This window comes from Salmo salar, chromosome ssa11, assembly GCF_905237065.1.
Source record: "Salmo salar chromosome ssa11, Ssal_v3.1, whole genome shotgun sequence".
NCBI classification, from domain to species: Eukaryota; Metazoa; Chordata; class Actinopteri; order Salmoniformes; family Salmonidae; genus Salmo; species Salmo salar.
The window spans coordinates 17,838,146-17,856,490 of record NC_059452.1 but is presented as its reverse complement, the minus strand read 5'-3'; the positions used below and the strand labels follow the sequence as shown (position 1 = coordinate 17,856,490).

Here is an 18,345-nt window from a genome sequence, read left to right as displayed (position 1 = left end):
ATTGGTGTCCTTTAGTAGTGGTTTCTTTGCAGCAATTCGACCATGAAGGCCTGATTCATGCAGTCTCCTCTGAAAAGTTGATGTTGAGATGTGTTACTTGAACTCTGTGAAGCATTTATTTGGGCTGCAATCTGAGGTTCAGTTAACTCTAATGAACGTATCCTCTGCAGCAGAGGTAACTCTAGGTCTTCCTTTCCTGTGGCGGTCCTCATGAGAGCCAGTTTCATCATAGCGCTTGATGGTTTTTGCAACTGCACTTGAAGAAACTTTCACATTTCTTGAAATTTTCCAGATTGACTGACCTTCATCTCTTAAAGTAATGATATACTGTCGTTTCTCTTTGCTCATTTGAGCTGTTCTTGCCATAGTATAGACTTGGTCTTTTACCAAAATAGGGCTATCTTCTGTATACCACCCCTACCTTGTCACAACAAAACTGATTGGCTAAAACGCATTAAGAAAAGAAATTCCACAAATGAACTTTTAACAAGGCACACCTATTAATCGAAATGCATTCCAGGTGACTACCTCATGAAGCTGGTTGAGAAAATACCAAGAATGTGCAAAGCTGTCATCAAGGCAAAGTGGGGCTACTTTGAAGAATCTAAAATCTAAAATATATTCTGATTTATTTAACACTTTTTTGGTTACTACATGATTCCATATGTGTTATTTCATAGTACTGATGTCTTCACTATTATTTTACAATGTAGAAAATAGTAAAAAATAAAAAACCCTTGAATGAGTAGGTGTGTCCAAAATATTGACTGGTACTGTACACCTTTAGCTACCTCAATTACCTTGTACCACTGCATATCGAATTGGTACTGGTACCACTTGTATATAGCCAAGTTATTTACTCATTGTGTATATATTATTACATGTTTAACTTTTCTATTATTTCTCCATTTCTTTCTCGCTGCAGGGCCTTGTAAGTAAGTATTTCACTACTGGTCTACACCTGTAGTTTACGAAGCATGTGACAACAAATTTGATTTTGAAACTCATCCTGGCACCATGTTCTGAACAAAATTAGGCATCATGAATGAAACCAGATTGAACTTGACTGGTTGTGAAAACAACACAGTTGCAGTATGAGTGGATAAAAAAGGAAACCACAAAAAACAACTGATTAAATCATCATCTATCCAGTTTTAGTCGGCTTGATGAAGATTCCCATCTGACCAACATAGTACAAGGGTCAGCCCACCACTCCCCACTGTCAGAGCAGTGACATGCTAATTGACCAATGACAGATCCTCTCCCTCTCTAACTAATACATTATCTCCCAACAAGACATCTAAAACACACGTGCCAGGCCAGGCCAGCCAGGCCAGCCAGGCCCAGGGTGGGGAGTCACTAGCTACCGCTGGTTTCACTGGCCGTGTGAGGACACACATAAGGCTCTCTCTACAGGGACTCAGTCATTTGCCTGTCTTAGGATCGGAGTCGATGGCATCCGCCGTGACAATGTTTTGACAGGATCTTAGTTCACACACACAGTGAAGCTAACATTTTACATTTGGCTCTATACTCCAGCATTTTGGATTTGAGATCAAAATGTTTCATATGAGGTGACAGTACAGAATGTCAACTTTTATTTTAGGGTATTTTCATACATATCTGTTTTACTGTTTAGAAATGCAAGTACTTTATGTATCTAGTCCGCCCATTTGAGGAAGTGAAGTATTTGGACAAAATTCACTTAGTGTATTAAAGTTGTCAAAAGTTTAGTATTTCGGCCCATATTCCTAGTACACAATGAATACATCAAGCATTTGACTCTACAAACTCGGATTTATTTGCAGTTTGTTTTGGTTGTGTTAGGTTTTGCTAAGTGCATAACTTTGTGTTGCATATTATGAGTGGTCAGGGTCAATGGGTTCCGGGTTCAACACCCTTCTTGGGGCAGGATAATAAAACAAGAAGAAATAGCCTTGAAATGTTTCTGGTGTATTTTTAAGGGAAAATACATCCAAAAATGTCCTGATAATTTGGTCAATATATCCCAACCATTTCTGTATTACTTTAAACTGTTGGTCTAACTCTAACAATTAAGAAAGAAACCATGCTTGACAATTTCCTGGTAGAACGACTGAGAAAGTCAGTTCTGGGGTTTGATTGAATGTTTGCTACGTTGCGTAACGGCTTGTACTGAATGACGCTTCCCCAAAACGTTCTTCAACTTTCTTGAACAGACTTTAAGGTAGCCTACATTTGCTCCGTTTGGTAGGTGTGCTGAGGTGTGACTTGAAGCAATGAGTGACATATTTGAAGGGAAGCGGTGCATTTTGAACCCACAACAGAATCCCTCACCGTTTTCAACCGGTCATTCTGAACACCCACGTTTCCATTTAATTTTATGTTGTATTACGGGTTTTTTTGTACTGAATGCAGCCCTGGTGACTTTTCTACTACAAAATGAATGAAAGTAAAATGGTGACACCTTTAAAATATAATTTCTCCTTGAAAAAATGTGCCTAACAAAATATTGGTCCGTACTCAGATTATTATCAGGCTGGTGTGTTATTTAGCAATACGCATTATCACCTGTAGCCCAAATGATGCAGCATAGTGGCTATAAATAAATAGACTGAAACATGGTATTTGTACTAATCATTAGCTAGATCAGGGCTTCACAAACCTTTTCAGTCATGGCTCCCTTTCATCTTGGGTGAACATCATTTTGGCCTTCAAAATTGTTTTCTAAACATAAATAAGGAGGATAGGTTGCTGCTGCTGGTCAGAGTCTATGAGACAAGCAGGCTGCCTTTGACTGGGGAGAGAAACAGGCTTGTTTGAGTCTACTGCCTGAGGTACAGAGAAACAACGTTTCTCTAATTCTGTAGCCTACTACAAACCAGTTGTTTCAAAGTTATAATACTACCAAAGTTGTCTTTGAACTCTCAAAAATGAGCTCAATATAACCATTACCAATTATCACTGGCTTTGAAAAATAACACTCACATGCGAGATGCTCATCTCGTCAATTTGCAATATAAACTTTTCCATTTGAAAAATTGAATTTTATATACAATTCTTATTCGTGTTTATATATTTGTTTTATTTATTTAAATAATTTCCAATTCATTAAATTCATCATGGTACAGTGCCTTGAGAAAGTATTCACCCAGTCACTACAAAGATACAGGCTCCCTTCCTAACTCAGTTGCCAGAGAAGAAGGAAAGCACTCAGGGATTTCACCATGAGGCCAATGGTGATTTTAAAACCGTTACAGAGTTTAATGGCTGTGATAGGAGATAACTGTGGATGGATCAACAACATTGTAATTACTCCACAATACTAAAAATATCATAAGGTGAATGCACCAATCTGTAAGTCGCTCTGGATAAGAGCATCTGCTAAATAATGTAAATGTAAACATAAATTAAAGAGTGAAAAGAAGGAAGTAACGTTCTTTGTGCCTCAATTTCTCACTGAACCCCTTTGACAATTAATTCACGATTATCCATAATCATGGTAGTATCCACATGAATGTAGAAGTGTTCAGAAACATATTCTATTCTTACTCACAATAAAAGTGACTCCAAAATGACAAATCATTGGTCACCATTCAGTTCCTATTGCGCAAAATATAACCAGAAACAACCAAAACAAATTGCAAAAGCATCCGAGTTTGGAGAGTCACAAGCTTGATGTAGTCATTGAGTGCAAGGAATATGGGACCAAATACTAAACTTTTGACTACTTTAATACACTTTTAGTGAATTTGTCTAAATGCGTGACTTCCTAAAATAGGGGGACTAGATACATGAAGTGCTTTCATTTCTAAATACCCTCCAATAAAAGGTGACATTCTGTACTGTTGCCTTATATGAAACACTTGATCTCAAATCCAAAATGGTGGAGTATAGAGACAATTTTAAAAATGTAGCTTCACTGTCCAAATACATATAGAGAGGAGTGTGCCTGGGAATTGAACATGACCTAAAAGCATTCTGAAAATGTGATATGACCACAGGGAAAAAGCTATATTTATAAGATACTGGGAAAATACTGCAAATTACAGGTTGGATTGAACTGAGCCTTTTATCCCTTAGCAGTTCTGTAGTCTGAGGTGGTCTCTCTCATTTGAGGGGCGATGTTTAGAAAGCAGACTGATTGTGGAGCCTTCCAGGCTGTTTGCTTAGTGAATTAGTCACAGCCTAAACAGGTCCTCTCAGGTCTGAGACTTGTGTGTGTGTGTGTGTGTGTGTGTGTGTGTGTGTGTGTGTGTGTGTCAGAGGGGACAGCAGGAGACTGATCTCACCTGACAAGCCCTCGAACACCTTTAACACAGCGAAACAGGATTTACAGTGTTCTATAGTTTAAGTCTATTTTCTAGTTGACTACTCTTTTCTCTGTGAAAGGGCTTGTTTCGTGTGTGTGTGTGCTTGCATGCGACTGAAAGTGGAAGAGAAACTATGGTGTTGTGAATCATACAGGCAAGACACAATCTTTGTGAGAATTTCAGTATCTCTACAAGTGAACTATAGCACATAGAAGAGGATATGAATAAAGTCTAAATGGAAGTAGTAGGGGAAAGTTGCTTTCTAAATGTCAGCCTTCTTACCTCTTTTCTGCATGTAGGTGAACAGGTCATCCAGGAATTCCTTTCTGTTGGGGTCACTGTCAAGCTCATACAGCTGAAGGTAAAAACCATTGAGTTCCAGTCAGTCTTATCTTTTGATACTTTTAAATAAAGGATTCAAGTCCAACATGCATTTGTATTTATTGAATTGCTTCTAATCAATTGGCTAACTAAAGGAAAGCAGGAAGTATCATCAAGCAAACAATACTAATAAATAGTAAGGGTTCATTATATAAAATCTGACCTGTGACCTTATCTATGAGATTATATTTGATGACCTGTTGGAGCTGTGTTCTGAGTGCTAACCAAAGCCTGGTTCAGCCATAATGTGCTCCAGACCAGATACGTACCTTAGCAAAGTCTCTGGAGGCCTCTCCTCTTCCTCCTCTTCCACTGTCATTCTCATCTGCCCAAGCACCACTCCCATTCTGCGGAGAGATGACGCAGAGAATTAACATCCAGTACATCCAAACATACACACGCATAGGGCTGTGGCGGTCATGAAATTTTGTCCACCGGCTATTATCATGCAAATGACTGCCAGTGTCACAGTAATAGACTGACAATAAAAAAATAAAAAACAGGTTTAGCATTTCAAAGACTCCACGCATACAAGCCGCTGATGCGCGCCTTTGGAACATCTACATTGAAAAAAAGGATAATAAATCCATTTAAAGGCACAGTCAACTTAGTGTATGTAAACTTCTGACCCACTGGAATTGTGATACAGTGAATTATAAATGAAATAATCTGTCTGTAAACAATTGTTAGAAAAATTACTTGTGTCATGCACAAAGTAGATGTCCTAACTGACTTGCCAAAACTATAGTTTGTTAACAAGAAATTTGTGGTGGTTGAAAAATGAGTTTTAATGACTCCAACTAAAGTGTATGTAAAATTCTGAACTCAATTGTATGTAGCACAACGGTTTACAGATTCAACACTTCAACTATTGCTTATTTTTTTTGAATGTTGAAAGTAAAAGATTGCAAAGGTGACCCTCTGCAATTTAGGCTAACAGGTTTAAAGCAATTCTTAATATATTTCTATGGTCGTAGTTAGCTGGTTGTCTTTGTAGGGAGGGAGTGAGATGACCAAGTGACGGCGTCGCAAGCAAAGCACAAGGTTGACACTTCGCGTACGCAGCCCAAATTTACCGACACATGCAACTTTTCTTGCCTAACAGGCTAGATAGCGAGACACAGATATTTGTGTAGAAAAAAAAGGCAGTTTGAGGGCGCTATATTTATTTAAAGAAAGGCCGTTGACAGCCGATATGGGTTCTAAAGGGTTAAACAGCTTGGAAAATTCCAGAAAATTATGTCATGGCTTTAGAAGCTTCTGATAGGCTAATTGACATTGTTTCAGTCAATTGGAGGTGTACCTGTGGATGTATTTCAAGGCCTACCATCAAACTCAGTGCCTCCTTGCTTGACATCATGGGAAAATCAAAAGAAATCAGCCAAGACCTCAGAAAATAAATTGTAGACCTCCACAAGTCTGGTTCATCCTTGGGAGCAATTTCCAAATGCCTGAAGATACCACGTTCATCTGTAAAAACAATAGTACGCAAGAATAAACACCATGGGACCACGCAGCCGTCATACCGCTCAGGAAGGAGACGCGTTCTGTCTCCTAGAGATGAACGTACTTTGGTGCGAAAAGTGCAAATCAATCCCAGAACAGCAGCAAAGGATTTGTGAAGACGCTGGAGGAAACAGGTACAAAAGTATCTATATCCACAGTAAAACGAGTCCTATAGACATAACCTGAAAGGCCGCTCAGCAAGGAAAAAGCCACATTTCCAAAACCACCATCAAAAAAGCCAAACTACGGTTTGCAACTGCACATGGGGACAAAGATCGTACTTTTTGGAGAAATGTCCTCTGGTCTGATGAAACAAAAATAGAACTGTTTGGCCATAATGACCATCGATATGTTTGGAGGAAAAAGGGGGAGGCTTGCAAGCCGAAGAACACCATCCCAACCGTGAGGCACGGAGGTGGCAGCATCATGTTGTGGGGGTGCTTTGCTGCAGGAGGGACTGGTGCACTTCACAAAATAGATGGCATCATGAGGTAGGAAAATTATGTGGATATATTGAAGCAACATCTCAAGACATCAGTCAGGAAGCTAAAGCTTGGTCGCAAATGTATCTTCCAAATGGACAATGATCACTTAAAGACAACAAAGTCAAGGTATTGGAGTGGCCATCACAAAGCTCTGACCTCAATCCTATAGAAAATTTGTGGGAAGAACTAAAAAAGCATGTGCGAGCAAGGAGGCCTACAAACCTGACTCAGTTACACCAGCTCTGTCAGGAGGAATGGGCCAAAATTCACCCAACTTATTATGGGAAGCTTGTGGAAGTCTACCCAAAACGTTTGACACAAGTTAAACAATTTAAAGGCAATGCTACCAAATACTAATTGAGTGTATGTAAACTTCTGACCCACTGGGAATGTGATGAAAGAAATAAAAGCTGAAATAAATCATCCTCTCTACTATTATTCTGACATTTCACATTCTTAAAATAAAGTGGTGATCCTAACTGACCTAGAACAGGGAATTTTTACATCAGGAATTGTGAAAAACTGAGTTTAACTTCTCTAGGGTATGTGGGACGCTACCATCCCACCTGGCCAACATCCAGTGAAATTGCAGAGCGCCAAATTGAAAAATAGAAATACTCATAAAAATTTATGAAACATACAAGTGTTATACATGGGTTTAAAGAAACTTCTTGTTAATCCAACCACGGTGTCAGATTTCAAAAAGACTTTACGGCGAAAGCAAACCATGCGATTATCTGAGAACAGCGCCCAGCAGACAAATCATTACAAACAGTAACCAGCCAAGTAGACGAGTAACAAAAGTCAGAAATAGCGATAAAATGAATCACTTACCTTTGATGATCTTCATATGGTTACACTCACAAAACTCCCAGTTACCCAATAAATGTTAGTTTTGTTTGATCAAGTTCTTCTTTATATCTTATTTATATCAAAAGTCCTCCATTTTGTTAGCTCGTTTTGTTCAGTAAAACACTGTCTCAAACAACAGCCGGTAAAATTGCAGAGCGTGAAACTCAACAAAACAGAAATTCTCATAATAAACATACAAATGTTATACACCAGCTTAAAGATACATTTATTGTTAATCCAGATTTCAAAAAGGCTTTACGGCGAAAGAAAACCATGCAATTATCTGAGAACAGCGCCCAGCAGACAAATCATTACAAACAGTTAGCAGCCAAGTAGACGAGTAACAAAAGTCAGAAATAGCATTAAAATGTGTCACTTTTTGATGATCTTCATATGGTTGCACTCCGAAGACTCCATGTTACCCAATAAATGTTTGTTTTGTTCGATAATGTCCCTCTTTTTGTCCAAAAACCTCCGTTTTGTTGGTGCGTTTTGTTCAGTATTCCATTGGAACGAAGCGCGGTCACAAAAGACAGACGAAATATCAAAAAAGTACCATAAAGGTTCGTAGAAACATGCCAAACGATGTTTATAATCAATCCTCAAGTTGTTTTTGTCATAAATAATTGATAATATTTCAACTGGACAAAAGCTTCGTCAATAGAAAAGGAAAAACAAGAAAGGTGCGCTCCCATCGTGCACTGGCTTCATGTCTGGAAATTTCCACTGTCCACTCATTGAATGTGCTGTTTCTCCCTCATTTTTCAGAGTAAAAGCCTGAAACAATGCCTAAAGACTGGCCACATGTTGTAGAAGGCATAGAGATCGATAAGTCTTTGTATGGTGGATAGGCTTTCAATGGAAAAACAGGCATTTCAAAATAAAGGCACTTCTTGGATGGATTTTCCTCAGGTTTTCACCTGCCATATCAGTTCTGTTATACTCACAGATATTATTTTAACAGTTTTGGAAACTTTAGAGTGTTTTCTATCCAAATCTACCAATTATATGCATATCCTAGCTTCTGAACCTGAGTAGCAGGCAGTTTACTTTGGACACGCTTTTCATCCAAAATTCCAAATGCTGCCCCCTACCCTAGTGAGGTTAAATGTATTTTGCGAAGGTGTAAGTGTAACCGATGTGAAATGTCTAGTTAGTTAGCGGTGGTGCGCGCTAATAGCGTTTCAATCGGGTGACGTCACTCACTTTGAGACCTGAAGTAGTTGTTCCCCTTGCTCTGCAAGGGCCGCTGCTTTTGTGGCGTGATGGGTAACGATGCTTCGAGGGTGACTGTTGTCTGTGTGCAGAGGGTCCCTGGTTCAAGTCCAGGTTGGGGCGAGGAGATGGACGGAAGCTATACTGTTACATATGTAAACTTCTGACTTCAACTGTACTTTGACTTCTTACCATCTATGAAAAGTAATCTGACCATGGGTCTTGAATTGCCGTATATAGTCTTTATGGTTATAATCTGACCTATCTATAAACATTCATCAACGTCTTCGTGTACTCATATTCATGAACGTCTCTGTACTCCTGTCTGGTTATCCATCAGCCTGACATACAGTTCCAGTCTAAAGTTTGGACACACCTACTCATTCAAACTTACAAATTTTTTTAATAAAAAAAAAAACTATTTATACATTGTAGATTAAGAGTGAAGCCATTAAAACTATGAAATAACACATATGGAATCATGTAGTAACCAAAAAAGGTGTTAAACAAATCCATATATATTTAATAATTATTTAATATTTCAGATTCTTCAAATAGCCACCCTTTGCCTTGATGACAGCTTATAAATAAAAATATATTTTGGTTTAAAAAAAAATGTTGGTTACAACATGATTCCATGTGTGTTATTTCATAGTTTTGATGTCTTCACTATTATTCTACAATGTAGAAAATAGTAAAAATAAAGAAAAACCCTGCAATGAGTAGTGTCCAAAACTTTTGACTGGTACTGTACATATGCACACCATGAACTGAGAAACAATCTGGCCACTAAGGGCTTCATAAAATAATTTTGATTGATTGATTTAAAGTGCTGTACAGCATCATGATGATACTGTTCACGGTGTGTGTGTGTGTGTGTGTGTGTGTGTAAGTAAAATGGGAGGCATGTAACTACCACACAATTTATTATGGAAACCCCTAAGAGGTGATTATTAGGAAGAGAGTATGTTTATGGTTGAGAAAAAGTGAGGAAGGAAGAGAGAGACAGTGTGAGAGGGAGAGAGATTATGTTCCTGACCACAATTGTTTCCCATTTGTTGCTTCCCTCCCTCCAGGTCAGTGAAAGTGAGGGAAGTGATGTGGAGAGTCAGGGCTTTGCAGCAGAAGGCAGGGAGGAAGAGGAGTTAGAGATGATTGGAGAGATAGAGATGTGGAACGAGGAGGAAGAGGGAGGTCTGGAGGGAGAGGAGCGTGATGAGGGAGGGAGGGAGAGGAGCGTGATGAGGGAGGGAGGGAGAGGAGCGTGATGAGGGAGGGAGGGAGAGGAGCGTGATGAGGGAGGGAGGGAGAGGAGCGTGATGAGGGAGGGAGGGAGAGGAGCGTGATGAGGGAGGGAGGGAGAGGAGCGTGATGAGGGAGGGAGGGAGAGGAGCGTGATGAGGGAGGGAGGGAGAGGAGCGTGATGAGGGAGGGAGGGAGAGGAGCGTGATGAGGGAGGGAGAGAGGAGTGATGAGGGAAGGCAGAGGAGAGGGAAGGTAGAGGAGAGGGAAGGTAGAGGAATATGGAGAAGAGGAAGCAGAGGGAGAGCACACCCGAGAGGGGAGCCTACATTTCCATGGAGTGTTTCTGCCCCAAGTCCCACCACTCACCATTGTACCACACCACCTTTTATTCAATGTTATTTCTATTTCACCTTTATTTAACCAGGTAGGCTAGTTGAGAACAAGTTCTCATTTGCAACCGCAACCTGGCCAAGATAAAGCAAAGCAGTTCGACACATACAACACAGAGTTACACATGGAATAAACAAACATACAATCAATAATAAGTAAAGTAATTACAATATAGCAATTAAACACTGGAATGGTAGGATGTGCAGAGGATGAATGTGCAAGTTGAGATACTGGGGTGCAAAGGAGCAAGATAAATAAATAAATAAATACAGTATGGGGATGAGGTAGATTGGATGGGCTATTTACAGATGAGCTATGTACAGGTGCAGTGATCTGTGAGCTGCTCTGACAGCTGGTGCTTAAAGCTAGTGAGGGAGATATGAGTCTCCAGCTTCAGAGATTTTTGTAGTTCGTTCCAGTCATTGGCAGCTGAGAACTGGAAGGAGAGGCGGCCAAAGGAAGAATTGGCTTTGGGGGTGACCAGTGAGATATTCCTGTTGGAGCGCACGCTACGGGTGGGTGCTGCTATGGTGACCAGTGAGCTGAGATAAGGCGGGGCTTTACCAAGCAGAGACTTGTAGATGACCTGGAGCCAGTGGGTTTGGCGACGAGTATGAAGCGAGGGCCAGCCAACGAGAGCATACAGGTCGCAGTGGTGGGTAGTATATGGGGCTTTGGTGACAAAACGGATGGCACTGTGATAGACTGCATCCAATTTGTTGAGTAGTGTTGGAGGCTATTTTGTAAATGACATCGCCGAAGTCGAGGATCGGTAGGATGGTCAGTTTTACGAGGGTATGTTTGGCAGCATGAGTGAAGGTTGCTTTGTTGCGAAATAGGAAGCCGATTCTAGATTTAATTTTGGAGATGTTTAATGTGAGTCTGGAAGGAGAGTTTACAGTCTAACCAGACACCTAGGTATTTGTAGTTGTCCACATATTCTAAGTCAGAACCGTCCAGAGTAGTGATGCTGGACGGACGGGCTGCGGGCAGCAATCGGTTGAAGAGCATGCATTTAGTTTTACTTGCATTTAAAAGCAGTTGGAGCCCACGGAAGGAGAGTTGCATGGCATTGAAGCTCATCTGGAGCTTAGTTAACACAGTGTTAGTTAACACAGTGTCCAGAGGTATACAGAATGGTGTCGTCTGCATAGAGGTGGATCAAAGAATCACAAGCAGCGAGAGCGACATCATTGATGTATACAGAGAAGAGTCGGCCCGAGAATTGAACCCTGTGGCAACCTGGGCCTAAAGTGACAGTGGAGGGGGTATTTGAGTTGTAGGAGACTTTCTTCACATCTGCTGTTTAACACCAGCCTGTCTGCCACCACATCCAATTCACTGAATTGTTGTCAAAGTAGGCTACTATTTCTACATTTTGTGTCAGGCCTAGTCTGTACTAAATCTTATTGAGAGAGGTTACCAACATTTTGAAATAGTCTCCGAATAGTTGTTTGCATTTTGACATTTTTACAGAAGAAAAAATCGTAGTAAATCAAATAGCTTACTTTGTGTGGATTTTGAAATACTTTCTGAATATTGTTCTCTGGTCACATTTCTGATTATTTTTTAAATATTCAAATGTAAATAATATATATAAGTATAATATATTATACTTGGTACATTTAGTGAGTAACGTACTACAATTTAAATACTCTAGGGTTTGTTGAGTGTTTTTTTGATAGTGATTGTAGACAAAATGAGTGTTATTCCTACTGACATGAATGTGATCTTTAAAACTAAGTTAACTTCTAATTGTCATTTGTTCTTTGTTTAAGAGATATTTCTGTTTGAAATGTTTGAGAAAATTTGCTTCATCTTGAAAATTCTCAATAATCTCAGCAGCATTCTAGAATTCTATTGGGGTCTAAAGGGTTATTATAAACTAGGTGGTTTATATTGTATAGCTCGGGTATGGCAAAATACACTGCTCAAAAAAATAAAGGGAACACTTAAACAACACAATGTAACTCCAAGTCAATCACACTTCTGTGAAATCAAACTGTCCACTTAGGAAGCAACACTGATTGACAATAAATTTCACATGCTGTTGTGCAAATGGAATAGACAACAGGTGGAAATTATAGGCAATTAGCAAGACACCCCCAATAAAGGAGTAGTTCTGCAGGTGGGGACCACAGACCACTTCTCAGTTCCTATGCTTCCTGGCTGATGTTTTGGTCACTTTTGAATGCTGGCGGTGCTTTCACTCTAGTGGTAGCATGAGACGGAGTCTACAACCCACACAAGTGGCTCAAGTAGTGCAGCTCATCCAGGATGGCACATCAATGCGAGCTGTGGTAAGAAGGTTTGCTGTGTCTGTCAGCGTAGTGTCCAGAGCATGGAGGCGCTACCAGGAGACAGGCCAGTACATCAGGAGACGTGGAGGAGGCCGTAGGAGGGCAACAACCCAGCAGCAGGACCGCTACCTCCGCCTTTGTGCAAGGAGGAGCAGGAGGAGCACTGCCAGAGCCCTGCAAAATGACCTCCAGCAGGCCACAAATGTGCATGTGTCTGCTCAAACGGTCAGAAACAGACTCCATGAGGGTGGTATGAGGGCCCGGCGTCCACAGGTGGGGGTTGTGCTTACAGCCCAACACCGTGCAGGACGTTTGGCATTTGCCAGAGAACACCAAGATTGGCAAATTCGCCACTGGCGCCCTGTGCTCTTCACAGATGAAAGCAGGTTCACACTGAGCACATGTGACAGACGTGACAGAGTCTGGAGACGCCGTGGAGAATGTTCTGCTGCCTGCAACATCCTCCAGCATGACCGGTTTGGCGGTGGGTCAGTCATGGTGTGGGGTGGCATTTCTTTGGGGGGCCGCACAGCCCTCCATGTGCTCGCCAGAGGTAGCCTGACTGCCATTAGGTACCAAGATGAGATCCTCAGACCCCTTGTGAGACCATATGCTGGTGCGGTTGGCCCTGGGTTCCTCCTAATGCAAGACAATGCTAGACCTCATGTGGCTGGAGTGTGTCAGCAGTTCCTGCAAGAGGAAGGCATTGATGCTATGGACTGGCCCGCCCGTTCCCCAGACCTGAATCCAATTGAGCACATCTGAGACAACTCAAAGGCGAAATCGATTGAATAACGGAATTCATTACCCTTGACAATCAACCGTTCTCTGTCGTGCGTGATGTTGGCTTTCGCCGACTGGTCAAGCACCGGGACACACTACCAAGTGCGCTATTTTTCAGATGTTGCCCTACCGGAGTTACACAGTAATACCGTCACTGCTATTAGCTTCACGACATACATACAATTGAATGCCGTTTGGGTCTTTGCGTGTCAAAAAGTTATAGTAGCACTGTCAAAGGTGTACAAAAAAAATCTGCAAACAAGCAAAGACCTGCCATGAACGATGTGTCTACAATACCGCATTGATAATAAAGCATCATTTGTTCGACCGCAACTTCTGGGGTAGCTAGCTTTAGCTTGGTACCTAGATAGCACCAATACAACCAGCCTGGAAACAATGACCAGTAGAAACTGCAGTCATTTTCATTATTCTTAGCAATGATTTAGGAATCCTTGTGAGTAAGTATTAGTTAGGGTGCCACTTTTTGTTCCCCTATTGAAATTGAACTTCAGTTCATGAAAATAAATAGCTAGCCAGCTACTCAACCCTGTTGCCCAAAGCTAATGTTATAAGCAGCCAGCTAGTTTCATCTGGCTTCACCAGACCGGGTTATGTGTTGTGAAGCTCAACAATATGAATGCCAACAATAAGGATTAGGCACAATAGTGGAATTTGCGGTTTGCCTTCAAAATAAAAGTATGCCATTGACAGTGATGCAAATTAATACAAATAGTAGAATTATGCCATCATTTTATTTTGAAGGCTAACTGCAAAGTCCACTAGTGTGGTTAATCCTTATCGTGGCTAGCTTCACATAGATGGTCCGACCACCATTAATCAAAAAATAACTGTTTTATAAATTAGGGTTATTTTAGATGATGACACCTAGCAATATAGTTAGCTAGCTAACTATAGCTACTGAAACAGATGTCGTTTTGCTATGTTTTGGGGGAAGAACATTGTTTGCATCCATCAGCTAGCTAGCTTTTTTTATGACCAGCACTGTAGGTGCCTCGAGACAACTTTACCAGCATCAGAACATACGTATCGATGAATCATTGTGACATGAAATACGAGTGATTGATTACACTATGTGTAATAACTACATAAAAATGTATGAACGTGTTAAATTATTATGTGACGTGCAGTCACATTCAGGTCCTGATTGGTCAACAAGCTTATTTGACACGTCAAAGTGTGTTATTTGACATGTATCTTTTTTGACACATGCAAACACCCAAACGGTGTTCCATAGAAATCCTGGTTGAGAATGAAACGACTGAACAAATGAACAACGAAACAGCACAGCATGTAAGTGAAAAAGATAGGTTTTGATTATGTTTTACTGGTAATGGGGACATACGTGAATGCCAACAAAATATATTTTTGGTCAGTTTGCTGTGTATATGTGTAACCCTTATTTAACTAGGCAAGTCAGTTAAGGACAAATTCTGATTTACAATGACGGCCCGGACGACACTGGGCCAATTGTGCGCCGCCCTATGGGACTCCCAATCACGGCCGGATGTGATACAGCCTGGATTCGAACCAGGGACTGTTGTGACGTCTCTTGCACTGAGATGCAGTGCCTTAGACTGCTGCGTCCATGTGTGTGTGTTAACTATTTAACTGTACTAGAATGCTTAAAAGGCCGCAAAAATGTTAAATATTGGTTATCGGTATCGGTTTTTTTGGCAAGAAAAATATTGTATATCGGTATTGGCCAAAAATGTAATATCGGTGCATCACTACCTATTACTAGGCTATTTAAAATAAAATACAAATTCACTATAATTGTAGGCAAACTCTGTAAGCCGCCCTGCACAACTCAGTGAACCAACAGTATTGACTAGGCCTATACGTTCTCTCCCAGACTCATAGACATAAAGTTTGGAGCGTTTCATAAGGTAACTAGTCCATCCAGTAGGATATGCATAATAATACAGTCCACACTCAAAGGCGATTACAATTTATTTTTTTTACATTTTGGAGCATAGGATAGACCAATTATGTACCAAAGACATCTTAAATCTTTTTCTTTTTAATGTTTTTCTTCTGTGGGTAATATGCAGTGATGTGATTTTGGATTTGCATTTGCATTTATGTCAGAGTGATTAGAGGGACAATAGAGCCCTGAGTACCAGCCATTAGGACCTGATGGTCGTTAGCAAGTTAGATACTACCAATACATGTTCAGAGTGCATAAGAGGAGATTACCGTGACTCAACGGTCACGTGGAATTTGACTGTGGTCATGACTCATGACTGCCAGTGTGGCGGTAATACGGTCACCGCGACAGCCCTACAAACACTCACAAAGCAAAGCATTTCTTTGGAATCTGTGAGTGAAGCCTGAGGAGTTGTGTTCCTCAGAAGCTCCTGTGCCCTTCCCTTCCCCCATTAGCTAACATCTCAATTTCACCTAAACCATCTACATCTGGGCCCGGACCCAGACCTGCCCCCACCAGGCCTTCCAACCCAGCTGGATACCTTGGGCCACCCCCACCCCTCAACCCAAAAGCAGCTGCAGCAGGCGGCCAGGTTAATGGGGTGTAGCAGGGCTGACAGACAGGCTGGTCAGTAGCCCTCACCAGAGGCGGATTGGTCAGAAGGGGGGGGGGTCACTCAGTGGCCCCACAGGACTGAAGATAAAGGAACATAGGGGTAGAAGGTAAAACAGGATGTGCAGAACAGGAATTTCTCCTTTAAGACAAACCCAATAAAAGTATCAGGAATCAAAACAAGATCCGGACAGGAGAGAGAAGAGAGGGGCTGTTAATAGCCCCAAGCCCATTGGTCAGTGTGGAAGAAAACTCCTGAAAACGAGAGGCAGGAGGCCAAAGGTTGTCAAGGCCCCAGAGAGTAAGTTATTTTCACCCGCTCACTCACTGGGCATGTGAACATCTATATCTTAATGGTTGCCAATGGTCATGCAGTTGAAATAAATATTGATATCAGCTTACGACACATATAGATTTCAATCCAGTTATGATCCAAATATGACTCTTCGTGTTTCTAAGTAACTGGTCAAACAAATATCTTTTTACAATAAAAATCTTGCATAGTTTTCCTTATCAAACACTTTAGGTGTAAATTTCCACTAAGGGCTCAGACACACCAATAGCATTGGCTGGTTGAGAGTACTTTGCACCTCTGGACAGAGCGACGGCTGTGATTTGCACACCAATTTAACAAGTAGAATCTGTGAAAATGTCAGCAGTCAGACACCCACCAACGGGTGGTCCATAAAACACAGCGCGCTTAACAATCGGCAGATGGACGCTAGACCCACATTCGGTGCAATGTGTGCGATCCTTAAGTAACAGAGATTACAACAGGACCATCAAGAAAGTACACATGCAAAATAGTACATTTATAAATCTTTATTGACCCCCCCGTGCAAACTATTTGGTTGCTTTTGTTCAAGTTGGACCGTTAGAAATGATAAGATAATTCATATTATGGCCATGCAGAATCCCACATAGTGTATTTACTTTTTCATTCAAAATGTTGCGATCTGTATCTCATAAACAACATTGTTGTTATCTTTTCCATTGTGATGTAAAAAGCCATAAACCTTTATCTGTCACACTCAATCATTTCACTAGTCTGGCTAACACCGAACTCTCAAAGTCCTTCTGACTTCAGAGTCTGGAATGGCTCTTTGATGTTATCGGCACAATGCTTTGATAAAGAAGGGGGCTGTGCTTTTACTGGTTGTCTCTCCTCTGTCTTTCTCACTCAAACACCCAGACGCACAGCTCCCCCCCCCCGAGAGCCGCCCCCTTCCATTACAACGGCTGGATTTTCAAATCCAAACATAGCGAGTTCTCAAACCGAGGGGGAAAAAAATAACATTTGAGTGAACCAAATCTGAATGTGTGAGTGACTCATCACTGAAGATCTAACTACCAGTAGCCCCCTCCCTCCATAGGGTGAATATATAATATGATAACTATTGACAGTGAGCAGTGACAGTTGGGATCTCGGCCGCCATTTGTTAGAGTACACACGTGCACACATCTCCCCAAGGGACACTCCGTGCTGCACTGCGCTGTGAGAGCGGGGGTCAAGGTGTGTGTGGCATCACAGGGAACAAAGGTCTGTGTGATAGAATGTCGCGGCTAAATGACAGACTTCCAGCATCTGGGCCAGCCCACCTGTCCACTGACCCACACCCCTGTCTAGGGTACTGCCTACCTGTCTGACCGACTGTCTGCTCCAGGGGCCAGAGGATTTCTGGACTTCCCCTCCTAATGGACAGCTAATGTGTATACAGGCTTGTAAATTCCTTGGTCTATATTCTGTCTGTATATTGTCTATTGCTAGCAGCACCACTTCACCAAGTCAAATTCTGGATGAAGGTGATTGTGATAATGCTCCGGGCCTACAAACACACCTGACTCAGTTAACTATTCAAAACGATTAGTATAAATCAGATTGAGGCTGGAACAAAACCCTGCACAAGGGCAGCTTTCCAGAAGGAGGGTTGGTCACCCCAGTTGTAGGGCTATATCCCAAATAGACATCTAATATGGGCCAATACAAAAGGAACCTCCTACTCTTGGGCAGACATGTTGGCTCTTGTAGGGAAATGGTCAGCCCAGGAATGTTAAAACTATGTTGTTAGTGTTTAGTGTGGAGCACAGCCTTTTGGACCACTTTGTATAAATTGCCCATCTCTGCCCGTTCATCAACAAGTACACACTCCACCCCAAGTTCCACATTTATCATGAGGCTCCCACATCCTAAAAACATATAACTACTACCTCTAATGTGGTCTGGTGTATGTGTGTGTGCACACGCATGTATGAGACATGAGTGTGTGTTGCAGAGGCCCTCTCCCTCTCTAGTCTTCCAGCGTAATGCTGTTAGCAGGTTTACTGGCCAGGCGGTG

The 18,345-nt window shown here is 41.4% G+C and overlaps 1 protein-coding gene across 4 annotated transcripts in view; it reads right to left on the bottom strand.

The window, feature by feature from the left end:
• Positions 1–18,345, bottom strand: part of LOC106562117 (AT-rich interactive domain-containing protein 3B) — a 61,555-nt gene that overhangs the window by 22,377 nt on the left and 20,833 nt on the right. For all 4 annotated transcript variants that reach the window (XM_014126721.2, XM_014126720.2, XM_014126722.2 and 1 more), the window contains exons 3-4: positions 4,943–5,020; positions 4,575–4,647 (exon numbers count right to left, since the gene is read on the bottom strand). In XM_014126721.2, the coding sequence (XP_013982196.2) occupies positions 4,575–4,647; positions 4,943–5,020 (151 nt within the window). The remainder of the gene's footprint in view (positions 1–4,574; positions 4,648–4,942; positions 5,021–18,345) is intronic.